The sequence below is a fragment of the Styela clava genome, chromosome 10, assembly GCF_964204865.1.
Source record: "Styela clava chromosome 10, kaStyClav1.hap1.2, whole genome shotgun sequence".
NCBI lineage: Eukaryota > Metazoa > Chordata > Ascidiacea > Stolidobranchia > Styelidae > Styela > Styela clava.
The window spans coordinates 6,179,627-6,195,606 of record NC_135259.1 but is presented as its reverse complement, the minus strand read 5'-3'; the positions used below and the strand labels follow the sequence as shown (position 1 = coordinate 6,195,606).

At 36.2% G+C, this 15,980-nt stretch overlaps 2 protein-coding genes across 2 annotated transcripts; one reads left to right on the top strand and one right to left on the bottom strand.

Annotated features, from left to right (window-relative positions):
* The first annotated feature begins 5,596 nt into the window (after window positions 1–5,596).
* LOC120338322 (ADP-ribosylation factor-like protein 2-binding protein) lies at window positions 5,597–8,708 on the top strand. The gene is made up of 5 exons (XM_039406302.2): window positions 5,597–5,883; window positions 6,780–6,886; window positions 7,354–7,439; window positions 7,513–7,609; window positions 8,218–8,708. The coding sequence occupies exons 1-5, from the start codon at window positions 5,793–5,795 to the stop codon at window positions 8,344–8,346; spliced, it is 510 nt and encodes a 169-aa protein (XP_039262236.1). The 5' UTR covers window positions 5,597–5,792; the 3' UTR covers window positions 8,347–8,708.
* LOC120338320 (serine--tRNA ligase, mitochondrial-like) lies at window positions 8,173–15,957 on the bottom strand. The gene is made up of 10 exons (XM_039406300.2): window positions 15,559–15,957; window positions 15,271–15,366; window positions 14,354–14,531; window positions 13,598–13,739; window positions 12,521–12,682; window positions 11,768–11,925; window positions 11,576–11,625; window positions 10,950–11,062; window positions 10,443–10,695; window positions 8,173–8,675 (listed from the first exon to the last, which is right to left on the bottom strand). Exons 1-10 carry the CDS (start codon window positions 15,952–15,954, stop codon window positions 8,541–8,543), a joined length of 1,683 nt encoding a protein of 560 aa, XP_039262234.2. The 5' UTR covers window positions 15,955–15,957; the 3' UTR covers window positions 8,173–8,540.
* Window positions 15,958–15,980: the final 23 nt, after the last annotated feature.

Genomic DNA, 15,980 nt, shown 5'->3' with positions numbered 1-15,980 from the left:
ACAAAATGTTTTGGAAAAATTACTTTTACCGTTGTTGTCGGGACACAATATTCTGCTAAGTGAAACACAAATCATTGTTAGATCATACGAGAGACAAATATGATTGAGGAATATTAAAACTTTTTCCTGCTGATATATTGTCTACTGATGCGCCCAACGCGCTTACCAGCGCCCATGCTATAAATTCTAATTTCTTCTCAAAAAACTGTCGCGCACATGCATCTGTAACTTTGAATAGGCCAACCTTTGCGTGTAAATTTTATGGTTACTCATAGAAGTTCTTATTCACTTGGTAGAGTTGTTTAGACCTGGAAACGAAAAATCAGTAATCAGTAATCAGTAGTTTATTTCTCACCATACTTAAAATAGGCACAAACATACAAATTGCAATAAATTAAATTATAAATTGGCCATATTTCAGGGTGAAGGAGACGCGAGAAACCAATACTGGTTATCGAGCAGCGGCACCTATAAATTTATATAAAATATATAAAAAGCAGCGAGCAGGAAGACAAGCGAGAGACACAACAACTTCTTTGTACCGATAATTACGTTCTTGACCGTTGCTGATTGTTTTATTTTGAATTCTGTATTTTTTACCGTACCTGTTCACATTATCGGTACTCGGGTTCGTAGGATAAACTAGCCAGTAGCAGTGTTAGCCTAAGCGTCGAGTTGCGAGTCAAGACGGAGTCGCTGGTCCACAAGTCACAAATCGAGTCCCAAGTAGGGCTGAGCATTTTCGAATACCTTGTGATTTCAGAATCGAATCGAATAATTTTTTCGAATCGAATCTCGAATACTTCAAAATATATAATTGTAAGCGACTTTATTATAGTAATCGGTCCTCTCAACAAAGGAATTACTGAAGACAGATACTGAGCGTTCACACAGAATAACAAACACGTTTTATCAATAACTCACTACAAAAAAAAAATAGTCATATGTTAGAATTTCGTTGCAGAAATATGACTCCAATGGAAAAAAAATTGGAGAATTCACGTCGACCATTAGCGGAAAGATAAAAACAAGATAGCGCAATTCGAAATTTAGCTCTGAACCGATTCGAATAATTTACTATTCGATTCGAATATTCGATTTGAAATGCCCAGCCCTAGTCCCAAGTCCTTGCATATTTTATAAAATTGAATTGAAAAAATTGAATTAAATATGAATCACCCTTACACCATGGCTTCAAATATCATTCTGGGGACAAAGTTAACTTATCATGTTCTTGGCGGACTGTAAAGATTTTCCACCCCCAATTACATGGGTAATATATAATATTACAAGTATATATATTTTTAAAGATTGAAATATCATAAAAATCTTCATATCACTTCATTCAAACCGGCGTTCAGGGTTAGACTTCGTTGACGACTGATACGAGTTTAAAATCTTATGTCGCACACGTTTTGAATACAAACGCCGTCTACTATACCGGCAAAGCGGCAAATATTGCAAAGTTTTCGACAATTAGGTATTTTGGCAAAGATCAAATAGCCAATTTTCGATTACCGTTATGCATCCAATAGCACACTTTAGTTCGTCACACTTACATGTGCGCTCACGGCCCGGGTTCTAATTTCATCAGAAAGATATGAGAAAATTTTGAATTCACAGCACAGTTGTCAATTGCGTCTTGTATAGTAGGCCTACACACCGGCAAGACTTTCTAAGACTTTGAGTCTCAAGTGAAGTCTCTCTGGTAGTTAATCGAGTCATTTCGCTCAAATTCTACGAGTCATGAAAAACGTAAGACATGACTCGAAACAAATCAATAACTCGATTCTTCCCAACATTAGCCATTAAAATTCACTCATCATCATGACCACATACTATTTACAAAACCTTTATCTATATATTTTCGAGCTTCGTTAGAAAAGACACCTCTTCCTTTATGCATCATTATGATATATTATTTAGTTTGCATTCTAATTCATTGACACAAGTGGGCGATCTTCTTTCACGCCTCCAGTCCCACTTCCTGTGGCACAGAAAGAAATAATGCTATATGAAACCAGCAAAAAGTGGACCAATGGACCGTCTTCATATTTTTGGTAATCTTGTTCTTGTTGGTATTCTTCTTCTTCGTATCGTTTGGAAAAATCGTTTTTCTCCTTGATTAGTGGACCAATTGCTTTGAAATTTTCAGTGAGTAAAGATATTTACTTACTGGATATTTTTCGCTAGAAGGATATTACTTTTATTAATCGTCTTTTGTGTGCTAAGATACCATCAATATTTGCCACTATGTGGCGCCACTTGTCCGTATATTTGAGCGTGGCTCTCTTGTATTCATTATGTTAGTCGTTGGTTTTTTACTGCAGCCCAATGAGCATATATACCGGTACATATGTATATATGCTCATTGTGCGGCCGGACTTGCTCATCAGTGACCGTCAACACCAAGTTGTCCATCACACTGTCTCTGATGTAGGCTACATCTACTTACGCTTCAATGTGACAAAAATAGATGTTTGTTCTCCTCAAATTTTCCATTTTATGAGTGTATTTCTTTCCAAATTTGATAAAATCCTGGTACTGTTAAGTAAAAATCTCGAACCTAAAATATCAATTTTAGGATCCTAAAATATCAATTTTAGTCCTGAAATCTCGGCGAATACGCCCTCCAAAGTGACTATAGAGGACTTGCACGGGTCACGTGCCTTTGTTACTGGACGGCAATAAAACAAAAACGTCCATTTGGCTCCTGTCAGCTGCAAGTCGGATTATATGTTTCCGTTTTGTTTGGCTGTTGAAAATGGTTATTTCGTATTGTTCCGTTGGCTGTACGTATAGTATAGACAACGAAATGGATCTTCAGTTATATTCCACTGATTTCAAAAGATCCGGAACGTCGCGCAATGTGGATATCATCTATTGCCTATTGGCAGAACTGCTTGGTGTCAAGTCGAGAAGCCATCTCACTTGTGTTTCACTGTTTGCGGACAGCACTTCGTTGATGGTGAGTGATAATGTGGTGATAGTGTGCCGTTATCAAATTCTTTAAATATTCACAAGATCCATCATTTCAATGGAAAGCAGATGACAAACTACTGTTATTAGTAGGCCTAGGCGTGGCGCGTGGGCCTACTTGCAGTTGCAGACTTGACTTGTGTAAGACAGTAAGGAATTAATAATGAATTGCTACAAGGTATTGTTTCCCTAATTGGCAGGTAATCTATTACTAAGTGTGAAAGGTTGAATAGATAACTAAAGTTTAACACCAGTGGTCATGCAAAAAATAATCAGAATTCAATTGAATTCGCCATCTAGGAATACGCTCGCCACCGTATCTCTGATCACCCTGGTAGTTTCACAGGTTTCAATCCCATGCGGGGATAGTTATGTGCGAGAGGATTGCAGCTCTAAAGTGTCCATTGTGCTTTAACGAAAGCAACTTCAAGACGACCCCATCAAGAAAAAAAATTGTTTAGGTGGGTCTGGTAGTGAAGGTTTCAGTCACCAAGTTGGACACCGATACTACAACCAGATACAGTTGCCAATGAAACTTAGCAAGACGTAATATTGCGACTTTGTGATCTGAAAGAAAATTCTGATGGATAGCCGGCTAGCCGCAACCTTTTGTTTAAAGAATATTATGAGATATGACATAAGAGTCTAAACTTTTATATGAGAGGGGTGTAACCCAAGCTAATTTGCAAATGATATTCATGGTACCAAATGTATCACACACTTTACAGTAATTATAAATCATATTTGAAAAATAAAGCACATCAAAAATGTATTTTTAAAAAACAATTGGTTTTATCTGCAGATACTAGGTTGATATTGAGATTGCAATGCTAAATTTTCTTTAGTCAAAAGGCACACTTGATTCGCAAAGATTTGTGAATGCGCACAGTACACCAATTTGTCTAATGTTTTGATTCCAGAGGCAGGAGGTTGTGGATCGGTACTGCTCAGGATGGGATATTTTTGCCTATAAATGCATATTACCTGTTTCACATGAATCCATCGTGCTCAGATTTTACTGTTTTCAAGGTCTGAAAGCTCCAACAGCCTAATTTTATCGGTATACAAGAGAATTTGCAGTGTGGCATGCATGGGTCAGTTGGAGTCACTAACCTCAAGATATCTATAAGCAAGGATAAGATAACCTGGTTAGAGTAAAAAATATATCTGCCTCCACAGCCATTTTAAATGGAAGATATGATGCCTCGGGGGTAATTTCTATCGAATATTTTACAGTATTATGGTTCTAGTGAAAAGGGGTGTAGGCGGCTTCTTTTAAAGTGTGGTAGGTCTAGTCGAAAGACACAATAAATGTTTATGCTAACAACTGCAAAGTAATATTGCAACGCATACAAGTTAACAGAATTTGTTGAAATGGTCCTGCCTTTTTCCTTTCTTCAAAATCCCCCGTTTTCTAACTAATTCTCTTCCGCTCTGGAGATGGCGAAAAATTCAAATATTGATGGGACATATAAGCAGCTGTTAATGGGTTATCTTCCCTTTTTCCTGAAAATAAATTAAACACTAATCATCATTTGACAGTGCCAAGTTTGTGTATCAGATCAGTAATAAACTACCTGCTAACTAATAAAACAATCAGACAACACCTTCTGACCATTAATGAAGATTTCTTTCAATTTAAAACGCAACTATGCCTACCAATGTGGGTAGTTTTTAGGATAGAATTTATCTGTGGTTGGGGACAGATTGCAAGGTGCAACATCGTACGATTACCATTCTATGACGGGATTAGTTAGCCAGTTATTTGTTTTAGAAGCATGGACTTGATGGTGGTGGATGTCGTAATCGACCAGCGGTCGTGTGAACCACCCTCAGTGGGAGGAGAGCTGCAATCCCCCGCACATAACTACCCCCGCATGGGATTGGAACCTGTAAAACTCCCAGGGGCATCAGAGATGCGGTGGCGAGCGTATTCTTAGATGGAGAATTCAATTGAATTCTGGTTATTTTTTGCATTAGCACTGGCGTTAAACTTTAGTTATCCATTCAACTTTTCACACTTACTAATAGATTACCTGCTAACTAGGGAAACAATACCTTATGGCAATTATTGATTAATACCTTACACGAGTCAAGTCTGCAAGTAGGCCTACGCCTAGGCCGGTATGTTAGTCGTTGGCCTAGGCCTACCAATAACAGTAGTTTGTCATCTGCTTTTCATTGAAATGAGGGAGCTTATGAATATTTAAAAAAAATGATAACGGCACATCATGACTCACCATCAACGTAGTGCTGTCCGCAAACAGTGAAACACAAATGAGATGGCTTCTGGACTTGACACCAAGCAGTCCTGCCAATAGATGATATCCACATTGCGCGACGTTCCGGATCTTTTGAAAACAGTGGAATATAACTGAAGATCCATTTCGTTGTCTATACTATACGTACAGCCAGCGGAACAATACGAAATAACCATTTTCAATAGCCAAACAAAACGGAAACGTATAATTCGACTTGCAACTGACAGGAGCCACATGGACGTTTTTGTTTTATTGCCGTCCAGTAAACAACGTCACGTGACCCGTGCAAGTCCTCTGTAAACTATGACTATAGTCACTTTGACGCCCTCCATCCACCCTCAACTACTCATGCGTGAAAAATTGCCATCGTTTCGGAACAAACAACATTCTGTCGTCGTCAGTTTAAAGTTTGAGATTTATGTTCCGTTTTTGGCTTCATTTTTGTAAAGAAAACATTGAACGTTATTGATCTACAGATTTATCGCTTGCAGAACAGTCTAATAGGATACCTATACACCGTTTAGAGGAGTTCCAGAACAATAAAATCAGAAAATGGACATCGATGTCGACGAAATCACTTCCACATCAAAAGAAAGTCTGAAGTTCGATTCAATCATTGGGCATATTGAAGATATCATTATTAGTGAGATAAATTATATATTTTTAGCCACTATTTTGATATTGCTCTTTAACACATTTGACGAGAGAGTTTGAATTCCAAGACAGAACGAGATGCATCATGGGATGGCTTGACACTGTCTGTGACTCCCATCAATGCGGTTGTTAGTTAGCCGTAAACTCCTCAGTCTAAATCCCATTTTGCGATTGTAAAATTTCGTAATGTATTAACTGGCCTACTGTATTTCACATGCAGACATGGTAATTGGAATGCACAACTGGTAACCATATGAGAGTCTATTACCTACTCGCCATATCATTTAGCTATCTTTTCATCAGCTATACCCAATGGTGAGATTCAGGAGTTTAGCACAAACCTATTCCAGTATTCTTGGGATGCCATTATGGCGAAGCCGTGAGATACATTAGTTGGTGTAAATTTTGAAAACTAATGCGAAATAAGAATTCTTTCAATTTATATCCAACGAAGAGGGAAGTCTATAAGCCTGACTAATTATATGGCAAAGCTCTTGCCTCTCGTCCGGTTGCCAGTTCATGAGAATAGTTTACCAGTTATTTGTTTCTGATGCATACCTTGTGCTGCAGCTATCTCTCACAAATAATTATTCCTCAGGAGTGCAAATGTAACCATGTTGCTAAACTTGTGATTCCAATATGAGTATAAAAGCATACTGGCCAGCTATTAGATGGACAGATTCATATTTTTAAGAGACAGATTTTTTTTCAAATAGCAACACAAGATAAAATTAAATTGGCCAATATATATAGTGAAGAATTGATCTGCTGCTACAGATGATGCGGTTTCGCAAATAAAATCGTCACTGAGTGTTGTTTTTCATACTTTTTTAAAAACCCCTACAGCAGTTCGAAGCATGACGTTAAACGTATTTTTCAATTTAGGTGAGGATTTTCAGAATATGCAAGATACATTCATGGAAAAATATTATAAGGAATTTGATGACTCTGAAGAAAACAAATTTATTTACACTGATATATTTAAAGAATATGTAAGTTATTATTTATTCCATGGTTTTGAAGCATCCATTAGGTTGTATAGCTGTGGTCTGCATATGAACACAACTGTGGAATGGCAAAACTTCAATGGAAGAGAGTTATTTGGGACACTGAGAATGTGACGATGTCACAACAAGAGTGAATGCTGGTAGCTGGTACTTTCCTTAAGTACATTCAGTTCCCGTTAATTAAAACAATTTGCCACAGATTTATCTATTGTATAGTCTGTAATTCAAAAGATTATACACCACAATCTCAAACTAATGAAGTGTTCAGAGTCAGATGAGCATATTTTCCTTGATCTTACTGTACTTGCTAATCTGCAATTAATGTTCTGACACTAATTTAAAAACAGCTACAGTCTGACTGAAGTTCTTAGCTCAAATAAATATCTCTCAATACTCGGCAGCATAGATCACGTTTATAATTGGCAGTTGTGTTATAAAAATTTGTATTTTAGACTGCCACAATAGAAAAATGTTTGAATGATGAACTCAAGAAAAGAATTTCTGATTTTTCAATGGAAATGTTTGTCTCAACGTTACAGTAAGTATAGGAAATTGTTACAAATTGCTATTGTGACGAATTCCATGAATATTGCTAATACTTTGTTTTCCAGGGCACATAAGAATGAGATAACTGGTGATATCTTTGACATGCTCCTCAGTTTTTCAGATTTCATTTCATTCAAAGAAATGTTTTTGGATTATAAAGCGGTAAGTAACAACACCATAGTAAGCCCAAGAATGTTTCCACACATTCTTTGTGACGAAGTTTTCAGCAGCCAAACTGAATTTTCACACGTTTACAGTCGGTTAGTTCACTTTTTACACAAGAACAACTACCGGTATATGCCAGGAGTTTTTTTTTCTGGCCACATGGACACTAAATAAATTCTTGCACCAATCTGTATTTACTAATGTGCAAACCCACACTAATTCTATATAGTGTCTGTAGCTTCACTCAGGGATCTTTAATTACTGGGTGAGTTTTCATGACTTTGCTCTGAGCAAATATCTTGAAAAATTAATAAAAAAAATTATATTCCTGTGATGGCATGGAGTTAATCCACTGGTTTCAATCCTTAGCATGGTGGAATGATTTTTGTCATAAAATGGACAATCCACTACTAGGAGCTTTCATTTCGAATTCTTCACAAGGAAAATTTGCTTAATAATAGCAAGGTTATGCGAGATTTACAGACAACCACGAGACTATGAATCTTTATAGTGTAGAATTCCATTCTATCCATATAACTGAAAATCAAAATACATCTTGCTAAATTTATTGTTGCTTTCATTAAAATATATATTGCATTTTTCAGGAGAAAGAAGGTAGAAACATGGATATTAATGATGGTTTTGTAATCAGATCATTGGCCCCTGCAACATCTTCACAAGTCAGAGGGGATGGACCGGATAACGCTAATTCAGTACCAATGACTTTGACATGACTATAGTAGTTTCACTCTATACTATTTTAGAATACTCGGCCAGAAGCAAAGACCAAGCGCCATTTACTGTGACACACTTCTGTAAACTTAATACTGTATCGCACGTACTACTGCTGCTACCAAAGCCTGATGACAAAACAAAGATTTATTTTCTGTTTGTCACCACTGTCTAAACCAGTTCCATCACCCTTTTTTCACTCATTTGGCATTTTCCATTTACTTTTGGATTGATTTGGCCCAATATATTCCATGTTTAGCCTGCTAGATCGGTCTATAGTTGTTTTTTGAAGATATGGATGTAGAACTTTCGGTAGCGTAATTACCTTGTCCTGTATGGTACGAATAAATGAAAATATGTTTTACATTGTGTCTTTGTCAATATTCTATAAGTAGTATTACGGTATATTACGGACTGGGCTCGCTCTTATTATAACTTAGAAATTCAAGATCCAATTCATATCTATAAAATTGATATTCAAACTAGCAGAAAAAGTGTATAGGAATTTCAAATTGAAATACGGCATATTAGTGAATTGACAACAAGGTCTGTTATGCTTGATTTAAATGCATTACGGTACATACAGTTTCATGTTCCATAAATGCTCTTCATATTCATGATTTTTGGCATCAGTGACCCCAGCATTTATTGTTTAATTACTACTAATTAGTATGACGGATGGTGACGAGTAAAAACGGGATTTTCCTGTTATACTTCACTAGGGTAGGATAGGATTTACATGTTTATTCCGGGGGAGAGGAGGTGCGGTGGCGAGCGTTTTCCTAACGCTTACCACGATGCGCCACACTGCTGAGCCTAAGCTATAGACAGGGTTGCCATATCGTGCTTGTTTCTAACATTTGTGCTTATTTTCTAGCCCGCATTTTATAACATAACGATGTGCTTATTTCTAAGAAAAGCGCTTATTTTTGAGTTGCGTGCTTATTTTGTCTTAGAAACGTGGATGACTCGTTCTTGTTTTGCGTACAGAGCTTCTGTGGAAACGAGGGACGAACTTTTTCTGTTTATGGCGGAGTTTGCGATATTTCCAGGCAAACTGCGATACACACAATAGTTGCTGCTAGTTTTTAGGGATACTGTTTTTAAGTGTTTTAGGGGAAAACCGCAATTTAGACAATGAGTAAGCGTAACCATGAGTTCTCTTTCGAATATGAAAAAGAATTTGCTAATAACTACTGCTATTGCGACATCGATGAAAGGTGGAAAACAGTAATCAGTGCCCACAAAACACAAGAAGCATTGCGGGAAACCAAAGTATGAAGACTTTAGATCAGGGGTTGGCGACCTGCGGGTCATATCTGGCCAGCGGAGTAAAATAATCCGGCCCGCAATGCTTCGCTGGAATCTAGGGATCCTTATTATGTTGTTCTTCATTAATAATTCTTTTTCTCACCGTTATGAAAAATCGCTTTTGTTTTCAATTATCGAACCAAAATGAAATTTACCGTGCGGAGAACTAGGATTAGTTATAGGCTACCCATTTAGAAAATGTTCTAATTTTGGTTTTATTCAGTGTGTCACTTGATGTCGAAAATGTATCAAGCATAATGTAACAAATAGTATCACATTAAATGTGATTTGTAAATATTTTGCATAGTCAGTGTCCGCTCGCTTTTTAATATCTAAAACTTCTGTTCTGTATAAATATTTGGTTCATCAGTCACCTGTTCAGTTTTTAACTTTCTATACGGCCCGCCAAGATTTGTAACACTTGATTTTTGACCGGGAGCAACAAAAGCTTGCCGACCCCTGCTTTAGAAATTGCGCGCAGCAGTGACTTCATATTTTGCCATAGCTTTTTGCGATTTCGAAGCTGCGTACAATCGTGTTCGAAGCGACTTCTAATGATAAATAGTGGGAGACTCGTGTATGATCTTCTTCACATGTTTATTCTGCGTTTCTGCGGTTGTTAAGAAAAATAACATTTTGACGCCCGTGCTTATTTTGGGCTCAGAGTAGATGGCAACCCTGGCTATAGAATATGAACATCAGGATTTGAGTTTCATATGCGGACACCCTTCTCATTAGCTTGTGCTTCATATTCATATAGTTCTGAATAAGTTGCATTTCAACTCACCTCTGACTGGTTGTTTTCGAGTAAAGCAATAATCATACGAGGCACAGCACATGCGGTACCGTTTACAGTGTGTGCAAATTTGTAATTGCCGTTTTCGTTTTTATATAAAATATGTAATCGTCGACTTTGAAAATCTGTACAGTTAGATGTGCTTGATATCTCGCCATATCCATTCTTTGTTGGCATCCATGCTTCCATATCTACTTTTTGGTGAGCTGGTAATCCTAACTCTTCGGTTGCCATATTGACTATTCTAAAAGAAAAGTTTTTTCGACGTTTTCAGGATACAAATGCATGTTGTCTCAATAGTGTGCGAAAACATATCCAGGGCTAAGGTTTCGGTTATGGCGAATTCACAACCACTTTCCAGTCTTTCTAAGCATAATGAGTACGGTAAGTGCCTGGATCAAGTTCTTTACATAAAAAAAAATATATATATAGATCACAACATTGTGATATGTTCTTTCAACGGATGACTATTTCCTAAAATGGGAAATTCAGTTATACCTAAAGTGTAGTTCTAAGTCCGTGAATATTTCTTCTTGAATCTGTAAAAATTCGTTAAACAATTCTTCACTCTCCTTTTCCGTTTCATTAGCTGTTACGGCAAACATTTCTACCTTTGAAAATGTCAGACATAATAAAATTGAAAATAGCAGCAATATGTTAGTAGCAACAGGTACCAATTAACGTGGTAGATTGAAGGGATAGGATAGGATTCACATATTTATCCCGGGAAAGAGGAAAGACGACTTAACCATATGGCGAACCACTGATTCTAGTCCTGTTACCATTCCATGTCGGGTATGGGATTAGTTAGTGTTTGTTTTCGGAAGCCTGGACTTGAGGGTGGAAAAAGCCGTAACCTACGGCGCGAGGAGTCCAGCAATCCTCTTGCACATAACTATCCCCGCATGGGAGCAGAGTACTCAGAGATGCGATGGCAGACATATTCCTAGCGCTTAGCATGATGAGCCACACTGCCGCGCCTAGAATAGGATAATTTTATATTTATCCCAGGGGAGAAGAAAGTGAATAGAACGACCTAATCATGTTACCTGACAAGTGACAAGGTATGGATGGAAATAGTTGACCAATTATTTATTTCAGATGCATGGACAACAAATTTTTACCTTTGTGAAGTGATGAACCCGATATATTCCTCGTCTATCGATACTACTTCCTGAAAACATGAAAATCAAAGAATTAAAAAACAGTTATTCAGATTATATATCTTTGAATAGAAAAAAATTCAACTAATTTTTCTGGATAACCCTGGATTAACAACCAAGCCATAAATTTATAAATGTGGCAAATCTTCATACTTGTCTCTTTCCTGTTGCATGTGCTAACGCAGCATAGTTTCAAAGGTAGATGTTTGTGTAATATTGCATGATTGGCACAGAATGCAGCTATACTGACTTCCGATGTTCCAGTGATGAAAAAATCATCTTCTTGCTCAGAATCTATGTGATACAGCAAACTGAAAAAGTTTATCCATCATTTTCAAAAAATTCAAAGTATATTGATGAAATGTTTATGGCCTATTTCACAAGAGAATAATGCAAGCTGTCTCAGCCAGAAAGCAAGTTATGGTTTATATTAAAGTCAGATCCAGAGTTGTAATTTCAAGTAATCGAGGTAGAACTTTGATCGCTTTGCACAGTTGGAAATGTGAATGTTAGATTCCTAATAGTGGTATTTTAAAGTCAAAATTTGTAGAAAAACTAAGAAATCATTAAATTGATAAAGCATGCTCAATTAACGAGCACTAGGATTTTACGATCAAAATTTGGTTCTCCCTTTAGAGCAGGTGTTGGAGTCGGTTTTTAAAAAGATTGGAAGTGTGATGTACATTTTTCCAGTATCTGGCTTTACCCCGAAGGATTCCTGTCCTACATTTTCAATATACTGAGTTCTAATACTGTTCGATCAGTCTCCATCGAAGTAAAACCAATTATGTACAGTGTAGTGTAGGCAAAGATTTTTTACATAACATGAAAAGCTCAATAAAGTAATTGATGTGCTTTTTCATTTGATCCATATACAAGTGTTAACTCAAAACTCTTGATACTCACTCTGACATTTTTGAGCTTGTAATTCCACACCCCTCATAAGCAGATCCGTGCAAAATATTTGATCCCGAAATCATATGAAAACCTTTGTCTTTTAATCTATCAATTGTATATCGTACTAAAGCTTGTTCCAGATCAGCAGCTTCTTTATAGAGGTAATAAGTTCTGTGCAAAAACATAAATTTTCAGACAATTTCAAAGAAGGGCAATATTTACTGATCTACGATTAGTCGAATTAGATTGAATGTAAGTTACAATACAAGGGATTGAACTTGAAAGCTCAATAAATATACCGGTATACAATGCGAAGATGTAATAATATAAATATTCCCATAATCCATGGGTGTAATGAAAATAACGTAAATACAGGTTTTTTATATAAACATATAAGAGGAAAGTTGGCTGAATGATGTGTCAATATATGTCTTCGTGGTTGGAAATAGACTTTAAGCTAATCAGCTAATTGTGGCTAGTGTATGGATGAACTTGGGGGTGGAAGAAAACATTCCGCCTTGTTGTTGAAAACGGTTCACTGATTCTAAACAAATAGAAAATTCCTCCTGAGATTTATAACCTCAAAATACACATTCAGGATAATCTACGGTATATATATATACACAAGTATGGATGCCAATATCTATTGCAGTGGTTCTCAACCGGGAGACCTAGGGGCCAAAGAGTAGTTGGAGAGGGCCACAAAGCCCACAATGCTAGGTGCAAAACTGATTTCACTTTTCACTTGACAAGATAACTCCTCGTTCTTTCTAGTTTCATTGCCTAATAAGGTTATTTCAAAGAGCGTTTGCAGTGCACATCGTTGAGCAGGAATTGTTTGCAAATAAGGGGATTTGGAATCTAACAATCAAAATAACACTTAAATACCGCTGGAATGATGTACAGGGGGGGCTAAAAGCCTCTGGAAGAGGGCCGTGATCCCCAAAAGATTGGGAGTGTATCAGAAAATCAAACTTGGAATGTGAGACTGAAGAGAAACAGTTTTGACTTTAAAGTAATTGCTTATCCGTAGCACTGTGGATATTTGGTGGAAGATCAAGATTGGACCATATGATGACATCAAACCTTTGTCCTGTGAAATTAGAAATATTCTTTTGTCGAATTATGCTTGTTCTTTCACCAACATCCATATGACCATACGTAAGATATTTATTCTTCTTTTTCTCATTCACTGTCTTTATCACTTCACCCGCTGATTCATCACCAACTACAATATCATGTAAAGAAGAGAGTGTTAAATCCTGTTTGTCTTTGACCCTTCACTTTCAAATGAAACTAAAATACTTTGTGAAAAATTTGTGTTTAGTATGTGTTTGATATGTATATACTTGCTACCAGGTGACCAAAAAAAAAAAAGAAACACAAAACACGGATTTCTTAGTTACTTCTACGAAAATAAAGAAACCCTATTTAACACTTATTAAATTTTGTATATGTATGATTGAAACCAGAAGTTTCAATAATCCAGAACACTTTGCGCAAAAATTATGATCTCTTTAGTTTAGAATATGTTCCAAATGACGAGGATTCTGTTTTTTTATCGGCCTGTATCACATTCGTAACTTTTGTACCTCGTTTTAAAGCTGAGAATAGCTTTTTTATTCAAAATAGATTGGCATTCGAGAATTGTATCAATTTATTCCAATTTTCATTAGTTGAAATGGATCCATTTTTCAGTAAAATAATGATATCATGGGTGAAATTACGAATTGAAACTAAAGCAGAGAGTATAATTGTAAACTTTTCGAAAATAACAAGTAAGAACAAAATTTTTGGCTAGATATCTGGGTTTCTAATAAAGCATTAAATAGTGCAACATACCTGGCACCATTGGATGTGTAATATTGGGGATCATCAATGCATTTTCATAAAATAATTTTTCCAATTTCAATTCAATCCAGGACAGCAAGCTTATAATGCATCCTAAATTTAATGATTTTCGTCTATCTTTTTCAATTTCAGGAGGAACTGAGGATTCATTATTTTCTCTGTGATGAATCTGAATAGAAAATAGATTACTAGCTTGATCTAAATCCTAAAGATGGTTGCAGCTCTCAGTCATCCTTCAAAAGGGTGCTGCAATGGCCTATCTAGCGGTTAATAAAACGTTAGACTTAAATGTAATGATATTACAGAATGCTTCTTGCATATCATCAGACATTAGTGGCTGCTTATACAGGGCCTTGTTCGGAGAGAAAGGCATAAATAGTGTCATACAAAGTATTGTCTTAATAATAAAATACTACCAATTTTCATAAACCACGATATTTAATTAATTGACTCAAATTGGCAGTATATGAACCAGAAAGCTGGCAAGCTGTCAAAGGTCATACTTGCCTTCTTTCTTTATTGGAATGGCATTTACTCGCATTCAAAAACATGATTCCAGCAGGGCTGGGAAGCTGGTTGATAATCGCAATGACTCCAGCTCCAAGGACTAAAGTGTATTCAAACGATGGCTCTATATTTTACGTCTAAGCTGGGATCCAGCTTGATAGCCATTGATGTTTTTATGTGTGACTACTGAAACACAGGCCCAAACTTAAATCTCCCATGCGCACTTAAAACTGGGAGTAAGTGTATAAAATATAACAGGTCCAGGAATTGGATTCCCAAGTCTTGCATGTCAGTAAGTTGAAAGAAATATTCAAAAGATTGTTGACCTGAATTTTTTATTTAAATTTCATGGAAAATCTTTTTACAGACATTTTTTCAACTAGTTTTGATGATATACTGACCCAAAAATCTTGCGTACTTTTTGTGAGTGCGTCCTTCTCTGACAAATATTTATTTTTCGCTTGTCTTATTATTTGCAATCGGTCATAAGGTGCTATCTGGAATATTTATAAATATGTTAAGCTAATAGAAAAGTATGTAGAAGATTCCTAATAACTACCATATATGATAGATTACAGCTTAATGACAAGGAAAATCAAGGTAACTGCAAAAAAGGTCGGGAATGTAAAAAAAACAACATACAATTGGTTTTGAATATATGGAAATTTGAAGTATAAAAGACGTCTTACAACATCTTTGAGAATATTCAATCTTTCATTGTAAGGCATCCTATTCTGCCAATTGCTTTGTATTTCTTCTACATTTTTTTTTATATAATTAATAGGAATTGCTGGATGATGCAATTGTCCATCACGAACTCCTCGTAATAAAATGCTCTTTGATGGCTGATGTGGATAATTCTCCTTCACATTTTCAATTAAACCATCAATGCTGATGAATGGTTCAGCAAATTCTGTTCTTATTTTTGATACAATTTCTTTTTCATTCTTGAAGAAATTTGAAAGTCTTTTTAAATTTTGTTCTCGCGATAATAATCGCACACATGTAAAAACAGTTCTATGATATATGTGTCCTGGAACTCCATGCCGGATTTGTCGACGATATAATGACACAAGAATCTTCATTAGGAAATTTAATTTTCAACAAACTC

What these genes read in the sequence shown, in the direction of transcription:
- LOC120338322 (XM_039406302.2), top strand. Translation starts at nt 5,793, where the DNA reads ATGGACATCGATGTCGACGAAATCACTTCCACATCAAAAGAAAGTCTG. An exon ending in CTGATATATTTAAAGAATAT is followed by an intron (nt 6,887 to 7,353) that starts GTAAGTTATTAT and finishes TTTGTATTTTAG; the next exon opens with ACTGCCACAATAGAAAAATG. An exon ending in ATGTTTGTCTCAACGTTACA is followed by an intron (nt 7,440 to 7,512) that starts GTAAGTATAGGA and finishes TTTGTTTTCCAG; the next exon opens with GGCACATAAGAATGAGATAA.
- LOC120338320 (XM_039406300.2), bottom strand. Translation starts at nt 15,954, where the DNA reads ATGAAGATTCTTGTGTCATTATATCGTCGACAAATCCGGCATGGAGTT. An exon ending in TGAATATTCTCAAAGATGTT is followed by an intron (nt 15,367 to 15,558) that starts GTAAGACGTCTT and finishes TAAATATTCCAG; the next exon opens with ATAGCACCTTATGACCGATT. An exon ending in GACTTAGAACTACACTTTAG is followed by an intron (nt 10,696 to 10,949) that starts GTATAACTGAAT and finishes CTTTTCTTTTAG; the next exon opens with AATAGTCAATATGGCAACCG.